The 25,972-nt window shown below is 33.6% G+C and overlaps 1 protein-coding gene across 2 annotated transcripts in view; it reads right to left on the bottom strand.

Moving 5' to 3' along the window:
* Positions 1-25,972, bottom strand: part of LOC105222882 (b(0,+)-type amino acid transporter 1) — a 68,967-nt gene that overhangs the window by 10,539 nt on the left and 32,456 nt on the right. Inside the window, exons 1-2 of one of the 2 annotated variants that reach the window (XM_049455117.1) lie at positions 12,210-13,349; positions 9,849-10,064 (exon numbers count right to left, since the gene is read on the bottom strand). In XM_049455117.1, the coding sequence (XP_049311074.1) occupies positions 9,849-10,064; positions 12,210-12,282 (289 nt within the window). In that variant the 5' untranslated portion in view covers positions 12,283-13,349. Of the gene's footprint in view, positions 1-9,848; positions 10,065-12,209; positions 13,350-25,972 lie in introns of those variants that run through there. The other variant, XM_049455118.1, reaches the window with a different exon arrangement.

Genomic DNA, 25,972 nt, shown 5'->3' with positions numbered 1-25,972 from the left:
GCAAAAAATAACGAATTTATTTTTTATTATTTATTTATTAATTTTCTCCGTGTCTGGTTACCAGCCTATCTGTCCACTTAATGAAGATGTCCGCTTAGTAGAGCGTCCATTTAAGAGAGCTTTCACTGTATTCTTTATTTATGAATTGTTTAAACTACCCTATCTTCTAAGTTGGTTCGAACTGTACACAGTGTGCTAAATTTTACTAAAGTCGGTTCAGTAGTTTAGGAGTCCATCGCGGACAGACAACGTGACACTTACTTTTTATATATAAATATTAAAAAATTATTATAAGTTATTTGATTGCTAATATATGTGTATATTTTTCTTAAGGAGGAAATAATAGCAAAAAAAATAATTAAAACTACTCTTTGAAGAATAACGATAATTTTTGTTTAAACCAGTATTTTTTTCTGGTTCAAAGCCGTACTTGAGAAAAAACATACATAAATATATTTTTTTTAAATTTTATATTGTTCTCTAAGTGATTAGTTTTATCACAAATCATACATACAACATAATTATGTTTAAGGGAATAAGCTTCCCCAACGAAGTAAGCAAAATATTTGTAAAATTATATATGTGTATATATTTATGAAAATATTATAATAACATATTTGCCGACATTTGCAAAAACCCTCTTGGAAGTTGGTCACTGTAAACCATACCTGTTAAGTTTTGATTACTAATCGTAATTATTAGTAATCTGATTACTTTGTATTTGAGAGTGAAATAATTAATTACATTACGATTATCTTGGTCCCAAGTAGATTACGTAATGATTAAGACTACAAGTATTCAAAAAATAATCAGGATTACTCTGGATTACTGAAAAGAATCAAAAATAATCAAAATAAATAATTGATTATTTTCAGCGATTCTTTTTGATTATTTTTGATTCTTTTTGATTCTTTTCAATCCAAAACCCCTTTTTTGCTTTTTTTAATTTTTAATAAATTTTTTTATTCAATTTTGTACAACAAATAAAGACATTCAAGAGTCTTGAATCAAGACATAATAACTAAATGTAACACCAAAAAAATAACAAAATTCCTTTATAACAAAATAACAAGAAAAATATACATTAACTCCATTTAGAATTTGCTTTCAATAACACCAATTTCTCAAATGATAAATCTGACATTGACTGGCGCCTTGGACTATTCACTATCCCCGCAAAGGAAAATAGCCTCTCTACTGGTGCTGAGGATGTCAGGAGAGTATTAAAGGCAACAAAAGCTTCTTTTAGACTGCAATGTTTTACCCAAGTGTCGTCTGTTCTTGAATTGTCATTTAAGTAACAGAAAAAGTGATGGGTCAAAAAAGCCCGACGATCACTAGCACTTGGCTCAGGAGTAGTATTTGTTCCTTCTTCGTTATCTGTGTCTGTATAAAGATAAATGAATTTAATAAAAATAGTCTAAGAATATCAAAATATCAAAATCAAAATGCCTATTATTTGCAAGTAATTCATTACTTTTCAATATTTGTGCATTGAAAGCACGATTATCTTTATAAGCTCTTGTTTGACTTGTTAACGTAAGCGTACCAACAAGTTAACAAGCGTTCTTGAATTCTAACACTACTCCCTTCAGCATTGTTGTTTTTCATACAGGTGTAAATATCAGCTACGCTCATTGAAGCTTATTCTGATGGTCAGAACTGGGAAATTTCGCGATGGGGCTGATTAAATTGAATGGCTGAATTACTATTAATAATAGCAAAAATATCATCATTTATAATATAATATTTATAATAATATAATATATATACATATATACATATAAATGCATATATCTCAGAATCTGAGGCTCAGATTATACAAAAAACGATTTAAAAAAAATGTCTTAAAATTTAAAGAAAAAAGTTGTTTGGTATTTTGGATTGAAAGTAATCAAAAATAATCAAAAAGAATTGCTGAAAAGAATCAATTATTAATTTTGATAATTTTTGATTATTTTCATTAATTTATTATAATCCTTATTATTTTTTGATTCTTTATAATCGTAATCATTACGAAATCCCAATATTTCATACGCACAATTAAATAATATTACGTTCTTTTTAGAAAATAATCTAACCGATTACTAATCGTAATCATAATTTAACAGCTATGCTGTAAACTGATAACTGCATGTGATAAATTCAATTTACGTCAGCAATTTTCGCACTTTTCCGGCAATTACGCTGTCGCTCACACCTGTTTGCCATATGTTTTTCAACGTGCTTCTCTTTCTGACCTTGCTTTTCGACAAAATAATGCACGAAAATGGTATATGGTCAATATGAGCTATTTCTTTACTATATTTATATATGATGTAGCATTTTTTGTTGAAATAGGCAAAAATGAAAAAAAAAAATATTCGCAGATGCATTTTCGTTTTACTAATTCTTTCTAGCAACGTTTTTTGATATAAACAACATTCAAGTCGATTTCAGAACAAGAAACACGGATCTATTATGAAGATCTTTATCTTGATTTTGACAGGTCAGTTCGTATGACAGCTATACGTTATAGTGGTTCAATCTGAACAATATGTTTGCAGCTTCTAGATTCGTTAAATCAAACACTGAGGGACTAGTTCTAGTATATACAGACGGACATGGCTAAATCCACTTAGCTGGTCACGCTGATCATTTATATACTTGTATGTACATATATTGTGCCTTATACAGTAATCTCCTCGACGAACAGAGACCAAATTCTACAAGTCTAATGTCAAATATATATGTACTAAATAGCCAAACTAAAATGCTCCACCCCTAGCCTAATTTTAAAAATCTACCAAGCTTTTCCTTTCACTTCAACTAAGTTTTATGTAGCTTTTCTAATTTCAATTTTTAACAACCCTTAGCATATGTGCCGCACAAATTGCGAATGTCCTTGAGCAACTGCATTGCAATAATCCAAGAAATTTGTATGTACTCGGTTCTATTTGACCTTCGACCTTAAACTGCAATAGACATTTAGAGCCATGACATTCAGAGGCACCGTAGATACATGTATGTACGAATGTATATATATAGTGTGGATATGTACATATATAAAGGGCAAGGCTTCTGCATACTAAATTTTTATGTGCCAACTGTACATATGTATGTGTCCATAAATATGGGTACGCGTTTAATGCATTTTTATTTGTATGTATTATGTGCCGTTATTGTACCTTTGACGCTACTAGAATGTTATAATTTGTCACGCGATGCCTTTATGGGTCATACAAATTATGAACGGACGCCAGGTGTACAAGTAGGATTAGATGTACTATATGTAGGATTGTTTGTGTGATTTTAATTTTTCATAATCAAAACAATGGTTAATGGTTGTTCTTTTGAAGCTCAATTGCTATGAGAGGCACCAAAAAGTTAGATATTAAAATTTTTAGTAGTTAAAATTAGACCGAGGGTGACATATTAAAACTTAAAATGTTTGAACTTAAATGAGAAAATTATTTAGGATGGATATACTGTAACAAACTAACTAACCTAACTTTCTTAACTGTATAATGATTTTAACCAACTTCTCGAGACATGTCTTTCTGTTCAACAAAATACATTTCTAAATTGAGTTGAATATCCACGAAAGCTCTCTAGATTTACCAAAAGACTAACACACTTAACAAACTTACATATTTAAAAACTGTTTACAAATATTACTTCAAATAAAATCAAACCCTGACCTCCACACAAGGCTGGTCAATGTTCTGGCGCCACACAACTGACAAATATTTTTTTATTATATTTTTACGATGACATTGTGAACAACTATAACTGTAAATTTGCGTAAATATAGAACAAAAAGTTCTAATTATATTATAAATAAATACAGAAAATAGGCAAAAAGAAATTATAATAAAACTCGCACATTTTGTGTAAGTGTTTCTATGTGCGTATGTAAGATATTTCAATGGTCACAACGTTTCAGCGCAGGGTCATTGTGATGCTCACTGTTAATATGTTTTGCTGAAATTGTTTTAGAAAATTTGGAATTGATAGCGAAGGCGATTTCAGTTACCACTTTTGGCGTGACAAAATGCACGAACGCAAGAATATATATACATATGTATATATAGGTATATAGAAATAAGTATATACATATATATTAGGGTGAGCAATTTTTGGCTCGATAAAATTGGTTAGTAGACACCTCAAAAAGCATCCAAAAATATGAAGTCTTAATATTAGGTTAGGTTGGGTTAATCTGGTAAGCACAGTAAGACACGCATAGACCAGTTTTGGATCTTTGCGATACCAGATGGAGTTTCTAGGTCCTTGAGGATACCTGCGCTTCACACAAATTCTAACGGACTCTGCGGTCTCACCATCGTTACCTCTTCCAGTGTATCATACGTGGGGAATCCAGATGCTTACTGTGTAGTCTTGTCAATGCGCGACAAGTGCACAAGAGATCCTACATTTTTTTCATTCATTTGGACTATTAAAATAAAGTGCTCATACTGGGAGGTAATTGTTTTGAGATATCTACTGCAAACCAATTTTTCAGTGTACAAAATGAAAAAAAAAAATTATCGTTTCATTATGAACCACTCTAATATATAAATATATCTATGTTTATATTTACAATACGCACGAAATACCGAGACACATTTTAGATTAGGTTATTCATATATATGGACGATTTAATTTTTTTTATTTCATAATTTCCTTGGCAACTGTTAAATTTCTCATTAAATTTTCGTTAATAATTCATTCATAAATCTATGTTTAAGCATGCAATAGTTCATTTAACCTCTAAGAAATCTTTAAATATATAAGAATTTCGTAAAAAATGTGTAAATTTGATCGAGTTTTGAAATTTATGGACTACAGAAAGCTCAAGGTTTGATTATGGTGATTTTAAGTTTGTAAACTATAAAAAAATCTATTTTTGGATTCCTCATATTTATCTAATATACTAAATATGTACTATAAGAGCCATTGACGAAAGCTGGGGTCTCTCACTGAAAGAGATCCTCTGGCTATACGACACAATAGTTAAGCCCATTATATTTTATGGAGTCTTTATGTAGTGGAGGGCTCTAAAAAAGACCACACTTGCAAAGAAACTCGAGAGCGGGCGGCGCTCATCTGCATCTGTGGTTTACTAACGTCCACTCAAACGTCATATTGCACATAGTGCCCATAGACATCATCGGAAGGTGTATAGCTGCGAAAGTTGCTATCAGACTCTGAGGTTCGGGGTTTCTAAAAGAACACTTTGACTTTATACCGGATCACTTCGTTCATGGAGTCGCAAAAACTCTGTCCATATACCGGCAAGGGAAGAAGCCGTAGGAGTAGAAGAATCGGGTGTTTATTTACGGATGGGTCAAAACTTACGCGTTAGTGGAGGAGTTTATTATCAGGAGCTCTGTACCAATTGCAGCTTCAGACCTCTTGCCTATTGCAGTGTTTTCCAAGTCGAGGTTGCAGCCATTAAGGTAGTGGTTTTTCTAACAAATCTTATGCCGAATATACATATATGTATGTAGTAGGTCAGTGTATAAGTTATATGTTGTATGTATATACAAAATTGCTTAGATTCCGATCCTCTGGTTGACGTTTAACATCGTAAAGCTTATATTCCAGCAAGTTTCAAGAGTATAAAATGTTGCACCCGAACTTAGCCCAACGCCACTAAAGGGATAAGTATGTTTTATACTAAACTATCAGAATCCTAAAATGAATAATTTCAAGTTTCACACGTTCATAGTGTTCCTAAAAATATATATGTATGTATATATATGATTGATAAGTTAATGTGTATATATTTTATTATATATGTAATAAATTCATCCACACTTTGTTGACACACCCATTTCTTCTAGCAGGTTTTTATATGCTATCAGCATAAATTTAAGTTTATTAGCATTGAAAATTCTTATATTTTTCATTCTTGAATGTGTGTGCAAATAACTTAATTAGTGATAGTCATGTGGTTCATTTCATTTGCTATGCGATTTTTTACGAGCCTTCGCGTCGCTTGCCAAAACACCTACGCATGAGAGTGTGAAACATATTCATTTATCTAGTTGCATTTGTTTGTACGCTTCATTTGGCGTTTGTTTTATTGTCTTCTCTTTCTTTTTTCTCATATATCTCTTTTTTCATATATTCATATTAATGTCTTTGACGTTTCATGTCCTAATTTCACGCAACAATTTTTAACATCTCGAAAATGATATTTAAACATTTTTTGTGCTAAATTTTGTTTATATAAGTATGTACACATACCAGATGGATATTTATTGTAGTGTTGGAATTGTCAATCGAGGCGGATTATGTACATGTTACATTCTGTTTTAAGGGAAATCAAAGCATGAGTTGATTTTTATTAAAATTTTCAGTATAACGGCCTGACGGTTTTCAAGCATAATGTTAGGATGACCAATATCGAACTTTTGGTTCGATATTTACATACAGAACTTCATCAATAGTCGCTGGCTTGTTACCTTGACCATAGACCATGGACTTGACTTAGCCCCACAGTAAATAGTCTATTGACGTCAAATCGCACGACCGAGGCGGCAAATGACTGGGCCATTTCGTGAGATAACACGTTCACCAAACTTGGTTTTCAATAAATCGATTGTGACATTCGCTGTGTGGCTTGTAGCGCCGTTCTGTTGGAACCACATGTTGTCTAAGTCCATATCATCCAATTTAGGTCAAAAATATTCAGTTATCATTCAGCGGTAGCGATTCCCGTTTACAGTAATGTGCTGGTCTTTATCATCACGCAAGAAGTTCGGCCAAATGACGCCGCCGCCCCATAAACCGCTCCAAACCTTATTTTTTTCAGGATGTAATGGTGACTCATGGAGTACATGTGGATTGCTGCCTGACCAATAGCGCATATTTTGCTTATTGACGAAGCCTTTCAGCCAGAAATAAGCCTCATCGTTAAAGATGATTTTTCAATGAAAATCTGGATAAATTTCAAGTTTTTGCTCAGCCCGATTCACAAACATACGAAGCTTCTGGTGATCAAGCTGCTTCTGTTCTGGCGTCAATTTAATCCTCTAAGGATGTAGGCCAGATTTTTTCGCAGAATTCGCCACAAAACGTCACAGAGTTGCCCAACGCTTCTGAACGACGTGTGAGAGACTGATTTGTGTCTTCCTCAATTAATGCGCCAGCGGCAGCAATATTGTCGACTCTACGAGTTTCTTCTTTGCTTCACTGGCGCGGGAACATTTTGCACTGTATCTGTGGATTCAAGTTTTTCGACTAGACGCTCACTTTTTGATCTGTCGGGACGATTATGACGACCAGTTGACCAAGTTGAGGCCACTGACTTCGAATTTCGGTAGTAAATTTCAATATTTCCGACTCGTTCTTGCTACAACTTTCCATGATGAAATGACAAACCTTACTGAAGAGACATGTTGAAAGAGCAGGGAAAATTATGGCGTCGTTTGCTGTCCCTATCGGTCTACTTTTGTAACTCCATATTGCAAAATCATTTACGTAGCTGCTATATAAACTGTTCGATCACAACCAAGCTAAAGATCTTCTTAAATGATATTCTACCCTTATTAATTAAACTCAAGTCACCTTATTATAAAACAACGTGGCCAGTAAGAACCAGAAAAAAATGGTATAAATATATAATAAAGAATTAATCGAATTATTTTATTACTATTACAAATATTATTGTTATTGTTTTTATTATTTTAAATTTTTTATGAAATACGTATATACAAACATCTTGCAATCAAAATATTTTTGCAGATTTCATGGACGAAAAATTTTATTGTTTTTAATTTTCACTTAAATACATATATTAATATAATTTAATAACACTTTGGTCGCATATTTATGCCTACGTGTCTACAGACAACCACACATACATGTGCAGATAACCAAAGTTATACTCGTATATACTATTTGTTATATGCAGAAGAATATTTTCATCATACACATACATACATACATATGGCCCTACTTAAATATGTAATATTGTATGTGTATTGGCATTTCATGCGCTTTCTTAATGTTAAGTTGTTTACTAAAATCGCTTTAAACACATAAACATAATAAATTCTGTTTTAATCACATTTTAATCATTGAGAAATAAGAAACTGTTTTTGCTATAAATAATCATGTATATTTACGCGCAAAATACCATTGCTTATGAGCTCATAACGTGTTAAGTAATGACTGTGGATTATAAAATTAATATTGGGTGCTAATTTTCAGACTCACATTTTTCATGCAATTTCCGGTCAGTGGTAATTTGTATGAGTAATTTGAAAGTTACTACTTTAGAGTGGTAATTTCATTTGATAGTAACTTAAATATATTGTATGTTTTTGCTAAGATTTCTAGCTTACTAAATTAGTGACAAATATGAAATGTATATGACTGCTGTGTTCTGAATAAATTATTCATCCTAGTTGGAATTTAACCCCAAGCTCTTTTAGTAAGCTTTCTGCCTTTTTTCCATACAAGCAACTGATATTTTTGCGTGCTTATGTTCTATGAGATAACATCATTTCAGATTACGACCAAAAACAAATCAGCTCAAAATAGAAGCTTCTAGGATTATTAAAAATAAATCCATTATATTTCCGATATACTTGTATGTACTTATGCCATAATATTCTGTATCTCACGTTGTGTAAACGCCACATCCGGTGTGTTTTACGTAGGTATGTGCTGACGACAGCCTTAGCCCACGCTTCTCAAACACACAACGAATCAAATCAATGCGTTGATCAGTGCCCAAAAACTGCCAAGCAATTATCAATACCAATTGACCGTATGGAATAGCTCCACTAACCACCTTGGTAGGGTTCGAGGCCCATCTAAAACCCCTACCGTGCTTAGGGTCCGGCACCTGGTTCCCCTGCAACTCCAGCTGTACCAAATTCGATCAATTTCTGAAGCTGATGATTAGAGCTGATAATTGAGTAAAATGAGCAGCAGCGGGAGACAGCGTCAAGTGAAAACGGTCATGGACGTATAGCGCCGAGTCGACTCAAACTGTGTCCAATATTGACTGTCAATAGAGTTTGCTGTGTGTTTGGTGGAATTGACGAAGAATTATCTACTTTGACCTGCTTCCATACAACCAAACTTTTAATTCAGACCTCTACTGATAGCAATTGAACCATCTGAAGAGGCCAGCTTTGACTAATAGGGGAGAAATGATCATCCAGCAGAATGATATCAGGCCACACACATCGATAGCTAACAAGTTATTGAACAAAGCGGTGCATATTTCTCCTAAATCAGATAATGAAGTTATTTTTACTAGACCTTATATTGTGTATTCTGGAATAGAACCACTGCTCAAACAAAGAAGACAATTTCCAAAATCGGTCTTTAATTGGTATATTTCTGCTTTACCTATCTATTTGACTATTTCTTTCGAAAAGCTTCTTGTTCTAGTCAGGTTAATATATATTTGGTGTTTCGCTGCAGGGTTGTTATTTCAGCAGATTCTAAACATGGGATCTATTAAAAATCAAACTATGTCTTACTTCCTCATCTCAGCAGCTGTTATGAATGTTTTCTTATAAATAAATCTATAATAATTTGGACATGCTATTTTGTCCAATTCGTGTTTGAAATTATGTAATATAAAACATTAATTAACAAAAAAGGAATTAGATGTATTGTTTTTGGAAATTTTCTGCGAAGATATTTACGACACTTTCGAAAAAAAATATTGTTTGTTAGTAAACTTTTAAGTTCTTTAACTATTCAAACTATGAAGAGACCTAAATAAAGATAAGTATTTAAAGAATTTCAGCCATACTTATAAATCTAATATAACTTACTATTACTGTTTTAAGGTATGTTTTGAACATATGTATATAGTATATTTTCATTGTACTCACCTATCATGGTCCCGACAATTAAAGCCACCCCACTGAAGAGTCCCACCCGTCTCTGGAGGTGAACAGCGTCGTTCGGCGCTGAGCCCTTCCTCTCCAACGACTTCCGCATCCCCCCGGTCCCTGATGAGTCGGTCTCTGTTTCGGGCCCTTCTGCCCCAAAAGACCCATTGGCACCCGTTGTCCCGTTGCTCGTGACTTTAATTGGCACATTATGTCCTGTTTCATTTGTTTATTATTTTTATTTAATAAAATTTATATTTCGTACACAATATGCCAATAGTTCACAATTTGTGCACAAATGCCCATTGTTAAGGATGGCACGGAAACGAAAAGAAAGAAAGAGAGTGGCACAATTAGCAAGGTTTTTAATGCAAATTTGGTTTTAATTCACTTATGATATACAATTATTTTAACTTAAAAAAAATGTTTTGAAACAATTTTTTCACTTAAAAATATAAGTTTTGAAACTGTTTTTATTTTTGTTTGAATTTTAATACAAAAAAAAATTTTTTTAACAATTTTTTTAATATTTGCGCTAAAGAAAAATGTTTCTTGTTGTTTTTTTTTACTGAAAATTATAAAAAATAATAATTTTAATGATTTTACTTGGAGAGCAAATATTATGTTTATTTATTAATTTTTTTACACTCATTTATTTTTTCAGTAATTTTATAGAATTGGAATTTTATTTCGTTTTATTATGTTTAATTTGGATTCTATTCAATAGGTACAAATTTTATTATTTAGTATATCTATTATAGTTAATTATTCTTTTAAGAATTTTTTTTAGATTTTTTTATGTTATCTGTTTTAATTGTTTCAGTTCTTCTTCATTGTTTTACTGTGTCATCATTATTTTGTAATATTTATTATTACTTTTTTTCTAATATTTTATTCGATTTTTGATTGATACCAAATATTTTATTATAGTTTTACATTTTTAGTTGTTTTACTAGATTTAATTGTAGTAGTTTTTATATTCTTCGAAATTTTTTTTTATTGATCTATATGATTTTTCATTTATTTAAATATTTGTTTTTCCGCGAAGTTTGTAAAACCCAGAAAGAAATGTCTGAGACCCTAAAGTACTACATATGCATATCCATCTGTCTGTCCATCTGTGTATATACTTACGAGTATATACGTGAATCATTCAGTCAGTCATTTTTTGACATATCGTCCTGAAATTTTGCACACATCCTTTTTTCACATAAGAGATGCTCATTGGCCGAAACCACCAATATCGGACCACAATAGCATATAGCTGCCATACAAACCGATCTATCAAAATCAAGTCCATGTATGGGCAGACTTCTTTAATTTAAAAGATACCTTCACAAAGATTGGCATAGATTATTGTCCAAGATAGCGGTGCAATCTCTGGGGATATTGCTTAGATCGGACTTCTAAAACATATAGCTGTCATACAAACCGATCCATCAAAATCAAGGTAATATATGAGAAACTTCTTTATTTGAAAAGATATCTTGACGAAATTTAGCATAGATTACTGTTCAAGACAACGCTTCAATCTCCGAACAGATCGGACTTCTAAAGCATATAGCTGTCATACAAACCGATCCATCAAAAAGTCCATGTATGAAAAACTTTTTTAATTGAAGGGATATCTTCCCGAAATTTTGCATAGAGTATTTTTTAAGACAACGCTTCAATCTCGGACCACAAAAGCATATAGCTCTCATACAAACCGACCGATTAAAATCAAGCACTTGTAGGAGAAACTTTCTATTATTTAGGATATTATTTTATTTTATTATTTTTTTCAATTTTGTTACTTTTATATCTTGTTTCATTTATTTTTTTATGCCATTGATTTTTTTTATTTTTATTTTTTCTATTTTCTTATAATACTTTTATATTTTGTTTAAAATAAATACATTTTATAATTTTTTAGTCGTAATCGGTCTGTTTTTTCTTATTAGACTTTTTTGTTTGCTTCAACTTAATTCTTTATTTTTCTCTCTATTACTCATGTTTTTTTATTTTTTAACTTTTACTTCTAACATTTAGCATTGCATTGTCCATTGATTCTATTTTAAATGCCTCCAACACTGTCCAAAAAATGTGCTTTTCTTTTTCGATAACCACTGCAAACGATTTATTTTTAGCCGAAATATAAAAAATAAAATTTTCAAAAAATCTGTAAAATTATGTAGGCGACACAGACACACGCACACGCATTACTAAATAAGCACGTAAATATATATAGAGTCCATATGCACATACATACATATGTATACATGAATATGTATATGCACATATACGTAAGTATATATTTATGTATGTTTGCATATATATGTCAACGTGTAAGTAGCAGAACCGTTAATGAACAACACACACCTCGATTATCTGTTGTATTATTTTTGCATGCGTTCTTTTGCAAGCAAAATAGTTGTGTGATTTTATCGCGCATGGCATGGACGGATAACGAATTTTACAAATTATTTCGCCGCAAATTTCAACTACGAGCGAACGACGACAACAACGGATTTCAGCAGACTGTTCGCCTAACGTGGCCACAAGTCCGATTATAGCTCGATGTGAATCGAGAATTTGGCGCCTGCAGACGTCTATGATGCCGATGATGTTGCCGTTGCCGAATCGGATGCTTTGAAGGTTGCCGAAGGCGCAAACGATGACCAATTCCCACTATATATATATATGTATGTGTGTTGGTGCGCGCACACGAATCGCACAAACGAAGACGGCTGCAAAGGAAAAGCTTGTCAGCGGATGCCGGGAAATTTTGTCAACTTGAAGCGGATGAACAAGGCCGAGCCGGCAAACGGAAGATGGCAGCGGGTGCGCGGTGTGCCACACGAATTAGTGTTCGGCAAAGTTCGCAAGCACAGCAAAGTGTTCGGCAAGCAATAAAATATATATGTAAATGTATTTTTTTTACATATATTATGTATGTATTGATGATTTTTTTCTTTGTAATGTCTATATGTTGAGTGTGTGGCGCGCACTGCTTGATGCTAGGCCTTGGCGAACAGAATTTCAGTGATACAGAAAAGTATTTTCGCGTGTTTGCACACTCTTTTTCACACTTTAACGTTGTGGCGCTGCGCCTAGCTCACTTTTTTCGCGTTTTCTTTGCGGCTTTTTGCCTTTTTTGTCTTTAAATGTTTTTCTTTTATATGTACGTAGCGTAGTTGCGCGCTCCAGCAGCTTGGAGAAAATAGGCAATAGTACGATGACGTCTTTCGCGCAGCGTCAGAAAATGATGCAAGAATTTGGAAATATTTCGCGCCGTACGCGTTGGTCGAATTTCTTATGAGTTTACTTATTTGAATATAATTTCTTGTGACTTTTTCTACTTATTGCTCAGCTATGCGCCTGAAATGTTGAGAGCGAGAGCGCACTGACATCTATTTTGTGCTGCCGAATTTATTTTCGTTCTCTTCGTCACAAGTTCTGCCACTGTGTTGTGTGCTATCTAAGAATTTGTTAAGATTTTTTCAGTTCTAAATTTTTTATGATTTTTTATTATTTTTTAAAAGGTTTTTTTTTTTAATTTACTACTTAAATTCGTAAATGTTTGTTGTGTTTTTTTTTTTTATTTCCATTTAATATTACTATTTGTGTACACAATTCTTTATTTATTAATTTTTTTAGTTTTTTCTTGCTTGTTATGTCCGTTTCTCACGCCTCCAGTTTTTCAATTGTATATTTTTAACGATTTTTCTTAATATAAATTCCACACAGTGCACGTCAGCATTAAAAGTCATGCAAATATTTTCACCAATTCATTTAGTTTTAATCGCTATTTAATGTTTTATCTGTTCTTTTTTCTTTTGTTCTATGCATTTAGACTCTGCGTTGCGTGTCTTTTGTGTTGCGTTAAATTATGAAGATTCTCTGTTCGCCACCTTTGGGTTTGCGTAATTTTTCTTTATGCGCTCGTACACAGTTTGTCGCTAATTTGTTGTTGTATAATGTTTTTGTTTAAAATTTTTAGCTCTTTTTGCAGTCTTACTTAGCACGTATAATTTTTTTTAAAGAATTTTTTTTTCATAAAATATTTTTTCTATACATTGCTGCTTCAAATATCTCTTGCATGCGTATTTCCATGCCCGCTTCACTGAAAAAGTTTTAAATAGTCACAAGTAACGTTTAGCACTCTTTACAATCTATAATCTCCCCAGACTCTTATGCATTACAATGAGAAATTTTCAGTCATTTTCACACGTTCTTTCGCCACAAACAATCACTCAATATTCGATCTGCATTCGTTGGATACTTTCGTATAACTGAAAGTGTAAATTTGCAATAATTGCTAGAAATAATAAATTCTTCTTTTAACCAACAGAAACTCTCAATTGCTAAAGTGCTCAAGTGAATTTTGTTGTGCTTGCAATTTTTTTTGTTTTTTTTTTGCTTTAAAATCGGTCAGCAGCTACCGCATGCCGCGCACATAGCTACATACATATTTACTACAAATATTTACACACGAGTACCAGCTATATGTAGACGCTTCTTCACATTTTCCAATTTGAGTAAATGAGTGAGTCTTAGTATGAGTACTTTTCATGTGCCCCATATGCAATCCAATTGAACATTTGAGTGAATTTCTATATAACTACTCGTTAATTGGGAATTAATAGTTTTTATTGTTTGTATGTAATTATATACTTCATATACAGCAACAATTTCAGACACATAAAATATTAGAGCATAGCAACATATAGACTTCTATATATTATATTATATGGCACATAAATCAATTCACATGTCCGCGCTCATATTTCGCAGACTGTCGAACTTTGTTTGCTCTGTAAATAAATTCCTTACTCCAATATTGGTTTCTGCTTACTGCATTATAAACATACTGTACTTTGATTTGCTTCGATATTTGTTGTTCATTTTCGCTAATTGTTTTGCTATTAGAAATATGAATACGAAATCTAAGACTAACTCTAATGCTGAAAACACATTTCGTTTGTGACTAAGGCAAAAAAATTTCAAATACAAAATATTGTTATAATACAAGGGTAGTTGGATAAGTCAATGCTTTTTAATAAACAATAGACTCGTGAATTCCAATTCGTGCTTGCCTAAGTTTGTCTGTGGTCAAATGACAGTAAATTTCCAATATTCGAAGTACCCGAAAGCGTTTTATATCACAACTTACCCGAAACCTAAACGAACGTAGGTGGTGTGTGCAACAGGTTAGAGCTTCAGAGAAGTGTTAGTTAGAAAAGCAAGAAAATGTAATTTACTATTCCAGTAAAAGTGAGTGTTGGATTAGATAAAAATCACGTTCCTAACTAGTAAAAAATACCTTTAAATGGGTAATGAAATCTTTAACTAAGGATGGTGGGAAACAGTCATACTTTTACGACCCTCTCCATTCATCATAAACTCGTATAAAAACCTTTTTTGACAAATCTTACGTGAGCTGGATCAAGCTGTCATGTTATTTTTGCTCAGTATTATTTGGCATTTCATCATGGAAAGACTTATGCCCGAACAATGCTGAAAACAAAACGTTAAAAAATCGTTCAACTACGAAAACTCACGTTCTATAAAGAATGTGTTTCGCGCCTTCGTTCAACTAATGTTCAACATAATCGGCCTACCGAGAGCACTATCCGCAACACCATCACCAATCTTGAGACCCAGCATTCATTATTGGATAATATTCGACCGAATAGACCACGTCCAGCACGCAGCGAAGAAAATATAGCAACGGTAGCTGAAAGTGTACGCGAAAATTCGACGTTTTCAAGCCAAATGTGCTCAGCGGTGAGGCCCGTTTCTGGTTCAATGGGTATGTAGACAAAAAATTGCCTTTAGGACGAAAAGCAACCTGAAGAGATTCAAGACCTGTCATTTCTTCCCAGAAACAAAGGTTTGGTTTCGTCAGTTTCCAGTCGAAATTCTCGAACGAATCATCGAAAATTGGACTCAAAAGATGGACCATCTGAGTTCTTTCGAGTGATACTAAATATTCTCAATTGAAGTTTCTGTGTTTTTTTTAGGCAAGTAGGGAATCTCGAATTGGATCACCCTTTAGTAAATGGAGTGTTTCGTAAAATCGAATGAACTGCATGATTTTTAGCGCTAAGTTCATACATTTTAGAAAATAAATCGATTCTAGCGTCCCCTGGAGGTTCTGAACTTAACAGAAACACTTTAAGGGGTTTCATTAATTAAGGTTGAGTGATGGGTGATATGAGAAATTTTAGAACGCTATCAGACCAACAAGTTTTCCGAAAGTATCTGTGCCCCTTATGAGAGACGAAGGCTTTACGAACCACCTTCCAATATTTTCAAAACATTTTCATGTTCTTACATTTCGAAACTGATAAGAGAAAATTTTGACCACATATCATCTGTCTATAGTTTTCTTATTTACCATATATAATATTGATGCAAACTATAAATAGTTTTATTTAAATACTTTCACTTTTATTTATTATTCATACTTTCCCATCTCAACTGTTTACTCATTTCATTCAGAAGTGCTGCTCAAAATTCAACTCATTCAACAGAATATTTATAATTAATGTTTGTTTGGAAATTTATATTTTTTTCACTTTTTGCTACTCATAAATATACATACATATATATATAAACATATGTTTGTGCACCTGTGAAGAGCTACTTGCGTTTGCCCTAATATTTACATTTCAAATACACACCCGCATTAATAATTAATTTTTGATTTGTTTATTCTCGCTCTCATTAAAAGCTTTAGAGAGAAATTATAATAACGAATAACGGTGTAAAAAAGTCTGTGGGGTTAATAAAAAACTTTGATAAGGCACATATGTTTGTGTGTCGCTATATAATTATGAAGATTCCAAATAAGATAGAGGTAAATTCGATCAGTTTCGCATATTTTATACCCACACTTATAAGATCGAATAAATGTATGAAGAAAATCCACTTTTGAAGTTTGAAAATGGGAATCTATCAAAATCAAGTCGTTGTTTGAAAATAAGGATTTTTTATATATGACAAAGAAATTTTCACAAAATTTAGTGTACATTTGTCCAAGACAACGATACATGCTTCGAACAAATTGAACCACTATAGCATATAACATATATGGTATACAGCCGAAGTATGACGTGGGCAAAAAATAGTAAGACTTTTTATTTAAATTTCGCGCGAAAAACCATTCGTCGAAATAATTTTTTTTCCAGCTTATTATTGCTCATAGTAATGCATAAGTCTCTATAGAATCATCACAAACCATTCGCTATACAACTATGTATATCACATACATTATACCGGGGTATAAGTTCCTAATCAAGCAAGTGAGAAACACAAAAATGATTCACAGACATGCGTATTATGTTCATGCGTTGAGCCCAGAATTAAGATAACGTCAGTTTAAGTATTTAAGATAAACACCAAAAAGCAACGATAATTTACAACAAAAACATTAAAGATATTTTTAGTAAAAATAAATTACTTCTCACGCTCTATATAAAGTTAGCATAAATGGGTCTAGTAACCATAATTATGTGATTGTATGGTATGTGTGTAACCATGCGGTATTCAATTCTCTTATTTTTCTTTGTAGAAAAATTATCTTAAATACTATATACATATATACATATGATCGCATTCATAAGTGTTAAATTAAGTAGCATACAAACACACACATGTGTACCTCCAATGTGTCAATAAGAAAAGCTAATACTCGACGTCAAAATTAGCGCGTGGGCATTTGCATTTTTCTTTTTTTTCGAATTCTCCTTAGTCACGCGGTATTTTTGTTCTACATATTCATATATATAGTTATATTTGTGTATGTACTCCCACTTGCCATTCAATTTACTGTGACTGCGATTTTTATCAAAATTTTATCATTTTGCTATGACGTCGGTTAGTTTTATATTTATTTCTAATTTTCACAATTGAAATAGTATTTCGTCATTGCTCCTGATTATTTCTTTCTTTATTCATATAAAATGTTTAGTTCTTATTGCCTACAAAGAAGCTTGAATGATTTTGCTAAAATTATCTGCCCGCTACATAGCTCTGAAAATCATTTAACGGAGGGAGACAGAGTTGTAGATACCTCCAGTATAACTTTAGAAGAAGAAACACCAGCCAAGTGAATCTATGTGTACCTATAAAGCATTACGCAACCTTCAAAAATCCAAACAGTCGGTTCAATGCCAATCAAATAACAGGTCATAAACAAATTTCAGCAAAGCATTCCACTTGTGAGTTCATAAATTGCCGAAACTTGCAATAAATTTACGCAAGTTGATTTATGGGAAAATTATCACAGTTTGTCATTTTTGCTATTACATATTTAGGTACTTCAAAGTTGGCAAATCATTTCACCACCCCCTCCTAATCAAAACCAAGTGCAAGTCATTAACACTTTTTTTTTTTTGCTTAATAGCTCATCAGTCTGGCTAGTCTGATTACGAATCACCACAAAAGTGCCTACAGTGACGCAAACAAAGTTTTGTGAAAGAGGTGTGCAAGAAGCTGTGAGACAGTACTCGTATATTACCATCTTCAACTATCAACTTAACACTTTTCCCGTTTTTCCTATTTGAAATTCCAGTTTAATGATTTTATACCAGTTGTTTGTTCCATCCGTCTCTATCTCAGTTCTTATAAATCGAAAGCAGCTATTTTCTTTAGTGTGATGCGGGAAAATATATATATGTATATAATGCTGATGATTAACCGAAGCATACTCTTGTAGAACCCCCATAGCCGATCTGATGACTGATGCCCACAGCATACTGAAATTATGGAGGCACTCTGCAGCCTGCTGAATGCCAGTGAACCCATAACGCCTGGAGATGTTGCACCTAATTTCCCCAATCGATGACAATGGAGCAGACGTTGCATTGCCTGACCATGAAGAAGTTCGAATAGCAATTACCCGTCGCTATTCAAATTAGCCAACATAGAACTGATAAGCAGCAGCTTCTTTATAGAATATGGTCGGATAAAAGCATGCCCGATGACTGGAATATAATATGCTCTGCCAATGCTTGTGGGGCCCCCCACAATCTGCATCCAACTACCATGGGATAAACTTCCTCAACATGAAAGATTAAAGCCCGTCAACAAATTGATTGGATCTTATCAGTGTGACTTTAAGCTGACTGACTAACTGACCACATTCCCTAAAAACTAATGTGGCTGTGAAAACTGACGTTGAGCAATACCTAAAGTTCCGTCAAGATCGGGAAGGACCTCTCCGAGCCGTTCCATACCAAACGAGGTTTCAGACAAGGCGACTCCCTATCATGCAACTCCTTCAATCTACTGCTGGAGAAAATAATTCGAGCTGCAGATCTGATTAGACGCAGTACCCGCCGGAGGAAACAGAGGAAGAGGAAGACCTCCACTTAGTTGAAAAGACCAAGTGGAGAAGGACCTGGCTATACTAGGAATCCGCAATTGGCGCCAAACAGCACCTAAGTGTTGTCTACGCCGATAAAGAGGAAAAATGCTAATGGGTTTTAATACTATTGCATTTTGCGTACGCCTCTGCATCCCGCGGTTTAGTTTCTTGCATTTTTCTCTTTGTGTGTTCTTAGCAATTTGCACTAATTGCGATAACCATCTTTCTTAATATTTTGCGCACGTTTACATAAGTACGTATGTATGTATCTATTATGCCAGTTATGGAAAGTGACTGCAGTAAATAATCGTGTGGCACGTGAAAACTGTCATTAGAGTGCTGACATCAAATTAAGAAACGAGGAGTATTAATAAAGGCCGACACGAAGAAGAAGTATACAATTAAATATATTTCTATACTCAAAGAATGAAAAGTGCAGAATAAAGATTTTTGAAGAAATATATCTTCCAAACATCGACTCCACTATGGAAACACAAGCGTCTATTTACTTTAACTCTAAGAAAATAATATGCAATCTATGGTTTACTACTTAAAAGAAAATCTGTACTCTAATCTTTGTCTACAGAGCCTGTTTTTCACATTATTTTCTATTAGGCTGTGTGTCCATGCCTTTCTTTACCTTACCCTTGTTTTATTTGCAACTGAAGTTTACAGCGGGAGTGGTTTCTTGACAATTCCTACAGGTTATCATATCATGCTCAATCTTAAGATATTCTTTCATTCTGTTTCATACTCTTTAAAATGTTTCCTTTTACCGTTTCTAGCATCTTGAGTATTAGTACCTACTTGAATGGGGGTCGATAACAAGAGGCTTCTGTAGTCGCAGATGTCACAATTTATTTTAAACAATTCAAGATTCATAGATTGATTTCATTATGCATATTTTCGTTTGTTCTGTTTTTATCTCCAAAGTTTCCAAAACGGACACAATTATTTTGCATATCACACTTTTTACTATTATGACAAAAGCGTACTTTCATCAACTCTTTAGACATCTCTTTCAAAACATATATTATTATATATGGCCCTAATCAGTTCGTTTCAGACAAGCCTCACAACCATCGTAAGCGTAAAAACTGCTTTCCTTCCCTGTTGTCTCTAAGTCAGGCACAACCATGGAAAAATTCTTACCCCCCAAACCACTAAGAAGGTATATACAACCATTATGACTATTCACAAATAAATATTCTCTTTTGTTATTTTTTCCAAAGCCATGCTTTAATATTCAGTCACTCAATGGAACCTCGACTTTGACCTAAATTAATAATAAAATTTTGCCATTTTCGGTTATTCTATTATACTCTTAAATGATTTATTATTTTTAACAAACCATTTCAATTAAAGTTGCTACAATTCGAAAACATTTGCGTATACTATAATTAACTTCGAAAAAGAACCAACAATAAAAAGGCACAATCATGCACATGACACGCGTAACAGCAACAAATTAAAACAGTTGCCAGCCAAAATAGTAATTTATTTTTGTTTTTATTTTTTCATTTTGGATACTTATAGTGAAGTATTCAGACAAATATATATGTATTATATGATATACAGACACTTATTTAAGCATCCATACACATATTTAACTAGAGAGCTACACGATTTATTTTATTTTATTTTTTAAAAATATTTATCACATGAATTTGGTGAAAAGCATTGACATATAGACATACATATGTATGTACGTATTTGTATATTTAATACAGCCGGACATAATTTGCCGACTCATGTGTAAAGCTAGATTGTACCCGAGTATTCCATTTTTTTTTACAGGAGAATATTTAAAGTTCATTTTTCTTACACTGTTAAGTTCTCCTTTATAATAAGATCCCAAATATTCAAAGTTTCAAGTTCAAGTTTCAAGAAGATCCCGCGTTTTCGAATCAAATGTGGTTCACCAATGAGGTGCATTTCTGGCTCAATAGGTTTGTAAACAGGCAAAATTGCCGCATTTGGAACGAAGTGTAACCTGAAAAATTCAAGAGCTGCCATTTCATCCAGAAAAAAAACACGGTTTGGTGGGCCGGTGGAATCATAGCCCCACATTTCTTCGCAAAATATGCCAGTGGGAACGTAACTGTCATCGCGACATGATAACCGACTATTCGATGCCTAAAATTGAAACTCGTGATCTCGGCGACAATTGGGGATACCAAGACAGCGCCACTTCCCACACATCGCATCAATCAATGGATTTATTAAGAGAACACTTTGATGAGCAGATAATTTTACGTTTTGGGCAAGCCGAATGGCCATCACCATCGTGTGATATCACACCGCCAGACCTTCTCTTTTGGGTAGTCTTAAGTCTATGCGGAAAATCCCGCTTCGGTTCAGGCCTTGGTGTAAAACATCACGCGTGCGATTCGCCAGTGACCAGTCGGACCCAACGGATGGCCATCTGAGACGTATCCGCGGCCTACAGTTTTCAATTGAAAATTAACCTTCTAATTGCTAAGAAAGGTTATATCTCTCCTTTTTTAATTATTATATATTCAAAAATTATAAAAAAAAAAATATTTAAAATATATTGCTCATATAAAACATGTAGATGTCATATTCGCCATGTGACGGCTTGGACAGCCGGCGGATGCTGCTAGTAATACAATACAAAAATCTGAATTAGCAAAGAAGTGTACACAAAATCATTTAAATAGGCGCCCAATATTCACAGCAAATTGACGTCACTGACAGAGCGGCAGCAAGCAGTGTCACATGGTGTGGAACAATATTTCTGTACATACATACATATGTATATGAGGCGCAACTTTTTTGGTTGTTTAAAGATTTCAGTGATAGATTTATTAAAATTATTGTTATTACTTATTTTTATCTTAGAAAAAATTAAATTTTGTTTGTTGAATGAAAATATTTATATGAAAATTCACAAATCTTCAAATTATCTTTTCGATTAGTACGTATATTTACATATATATTCTTTGTAGTTGCCTTGTTGTATCGCTAGTAGAGCTACCAATGTCAAGGTTATAAACGTTTAGACTGTAGAAAGCATTAGCAGCAAACTTTGACGCTGCGTTGGAACTATGAGTTAGATTATGGGGCGCAAATTAAAACTGTAGATATATGGATATATCGCTATATTTATGTATTGTTGAAATTGTAGTTTCCATCGACCGCCGTAACGCCACTTTTCCTTTCAAATTCTGGCAAACGCACGCCGAAATCGATTTCTGCGACGCCACAACGAAATTCAAACACTCAAAAATATGGTAAGCCATAATTTTTTATGGTTTTGAAGCGAATTTTATGCTTCCTGCTTTTGAATGGCCTTCACTTTGTGCACACAAAATGTTATGCATTACTTTGCAAATGACATGTTAACCACATACTTGCCATCGGCATTTGAATGCATAGTTTTGTGCTAACGCATGTAGGCGCGCCTTAATTGCCGTTCTCCCCCTAAACATTCACATTCGTAATAACAGCATTTATGTGCATTTATTTTTATGTTTGTGTGCGCATGCAAATAAATTCTTTTTATCTTTTTTTATCCAATGCATCCAAGTTGCATGGCCATGCCGCAAAGACGCCATTCACTGCATCTTATTGCCTGCGGTCGACATTGACATTGCAACAGGCGCACAGCTCCAATGGCAAACCGACTATTATACGGGCGTTTATAAAAATAGCATACAAACGCCTGCATTATCGTTGCGGATTGCCCACAAGTGCAATTTTTATTCATATCACTTAGCTTTGCTGCATTGTGCGTCTGTTGTGACGCATGATGCTCAGAAATATTTTCAATTTATTGTAGAAGCCTGCGAGAATGTTTTCGTGAATTTATGGGTTGAATAAAAATGAGAGTTATAGAATTTTTTTATTGTAAAAAACATAGATGATGGGCCGAACAATAATATTTTAGAAATGCTTAATAATAATTATAAGAACTTAGGGCTCATCAATTATTTGTCAGTTGTACAGTTGTGTACAAAATTTCTCATACAAACTTTGTTTGAAAATCGCTATACATTATTATTTTTTTCATACTAACTGTATTTCATGCATGAATTACCCTTTAGTCTAAGTTTAGTCGTGAAAAGTTTTGTTGCTCCTTTACACAGGCGCTTAGAATCAGCAACGAGAGTCACACAATTTTTGGCATTCTTGTAAACTTAATTTAAGTGGTAGACAAAACTATTTGTATCTTTATTCATTTTTGCATATAACATACAAAAATAGTTGACAGAATGCAAATTTTCGAACGTGTTATGAATATTCATTTAAAACCGAGCGCAATGTCAACCATTCAAATGAAAATAATGCCCAATTACCTAGCAGTGAATATTACGTACAAAGCATGTTTACCATTTCATCATGAAAATATATATGATCCAACAACGAGATGAAATTATTAAAATTTACTATCGAAATTCGAAGTCATGGCCTCAACATTAAAAGCACAACGTCCAATTTATGGTCGTCATAATCGTCCAGTCAGATCAACAATTGAGCGTCAGTACAAAATGTTCCAGTGCCAGTGAGACAAAGAAGTACCCGAGGAAGACCCAAATCAGTCTATCACACGTCGTCCTCAAGCGTTAATCATCTCTGTGACGTCGTTGTGGCGAATTTTGCAAAAAGACCTTGGTCTACATTCCTACAGGACCAAATTGACGTAAGAACTGAAGGCGCTTGAACACCACAATCGTCGTACGTTCGTCAATTGGGCTGAGCAACAACTTGAAAATTATCCGTATTTTCGTCGAAAAAACATCTTCAGCGATAAGGCTCAGTTGTGGCTGAATGGCTATAAGCAAAATTATTGGTCCATCATTGCATCTCGAAAAAATTACGGTTTGGTGCGGTTTATGGCCGTATTTCTTCCATGATGATCCAGACCGTCACGTTACTGTGAATGGGAATCGCTACTGCTAAATGATAACCGAATATTTCTGGCCCAAATTGGATGAAATTAACTTGGACAATATGCTGTTCCACAAGCCATATAACGAACAGCACAATTGATTTATTCAAAACCAATTTTGGTGAACGTGTTATCTCACGAAATGGCCCAGCCAATTGGTCGCGCCTCGGTTGCGCGATTCGGCGACGTTAAACTATTTCCTGCTGGCTATATAAAGTCTATGATTTATGCCAACAAACCAACGACGATTGATGAACTTCGTACCAATACCAAACGTAAACTTGCAGCAATATCGGCCGATTTAAGCTTAAAAACCGTCGAAAATTGGGTTCAGCGTCTGGACTTCTGCAAGCATGCCGCGGTGGCCTTGCAAATGAAATCGAGTTCCATACATAATGACGTCGAATGAACTATCAGAAAGAATAAAGAATTTCATTGATATTCCAAACAGTTTTTGTTTCATTAAAAAAAAATTTGATTTATTGAAAAACCCGTTATTTTATGCATTCAACGATATCAGCCGAAAGGGTAGTTATCCGTCCTATGACGGATAGGTCTACGTAACTGAAACACAGTCGAATTTTTTCCGTTGAAGAACTATCAACTCGGCAGCATTCTTCCATATACATACTTTCGGAATATTTTCTGGCGCTAAGACAATAAAAAATTTTTATGCTTGATAAATCTACTAGTTTTTCAGAGTCCAACTAACATCAAATCTATTAAACAAATGATTACATGTACATATTCAACAGACGCCATTTAAGAGTCTTCCCGAAAAGTGAATTTAACCTATATTTGCCATGTCAGTTGAAATGATTTTACTTTATATAGTTTATATATATTTTTTTATTAAATGAATTTAATTATGCTTAATACGGCAATAATTCTTGCAAAAGTGAAATCAAGTACTATATTTCTCAGAAAGCCCTATAAATCACAATGTATCTCTTAATGAAAAAGCAATTTAAAATCTGGAGACATCTAACTCGAATAATAGCTAAGATCACAACCTTTTACGCCCTTATACCATCATTGGATTCTAATACTATCTTAAAAAAGTCAGCCGATTAACTTTTTTCTCAAATTCTGATATAGCGTTAGCTTTCACTCTCACAGGCGTCAAGCTAAAATCTATATTAATTTGTCTCTGTCACTCTCCCATTTCAAAATAAATTTTCATACTAATGTTTCCTACTCTACTGCATAAATTATTGCAACAACACATTGTAATTGCTTCGCGCTGTAAATATTTGCCGACTTTTTGTCAACTGCAAAATTATTAGGTATGTACCATATAACCGTAAATTGAAAATTATTAAGGCGAGTGATACATTTCAATTAATGCTTGTTCTGTAAGAATTTACAATTAAACGAATAAATGCTCATCATCAGCGTGTTGATCGTTGCTGTGACAGTATTAATAGCTTTGTCGTTGACGGCCTGCAGAGTGTGTATAATTTATAACTGTCTGCGAGAATTATACTATGTATGAATACATATATACATCACAATATATAATTATAAAGGCTGATCCAAGTAGAGGTACTTTTTTCAATAGCCTTTTTTTGATCACGCGTAAGTCGTGTCAAGGCATGTCATTTCTTTTGTTCAGTATTGTTTGGTATTTCATCATGGATAGAGTTATGCCTGAACAACTTTTACAAATTGTTCAACTTGATTACGAAAATTCACGTTTTGTAAAGAATGTGTTTCGCGTGTACCTACTGAGAATACTATTCCCAACACCATCACCCATCTTGAGGCACAGCATTCATTACTGGATAATATTCGACCGAATAGACCACGTCCAGCACGCAGCGAAGAAAATATATGTAGCAACCGTAGCTGAGAGTG

The sequence above is a fragment of the Bactrocera dorsalis genome, chromosome 4 (assembly GCF_023373825.1).
Source record: "Bactrocera dorsalis isolate Fly_Bdor chromosome 4, ASM2337382v1, whole genome shotgun sequence".
Lineage (NCBI taxonomy): Eukaryota > Metazoa > Arthropoda > Insecta > Diptera > Tephritidae > Bactrocera > Bactrocera dorsalis.
The sequence above is the reverse complement of the archived record's forward strand: the minus strand, read 5'-3'. Positions and strand labels throughout refer to the sequence as shown.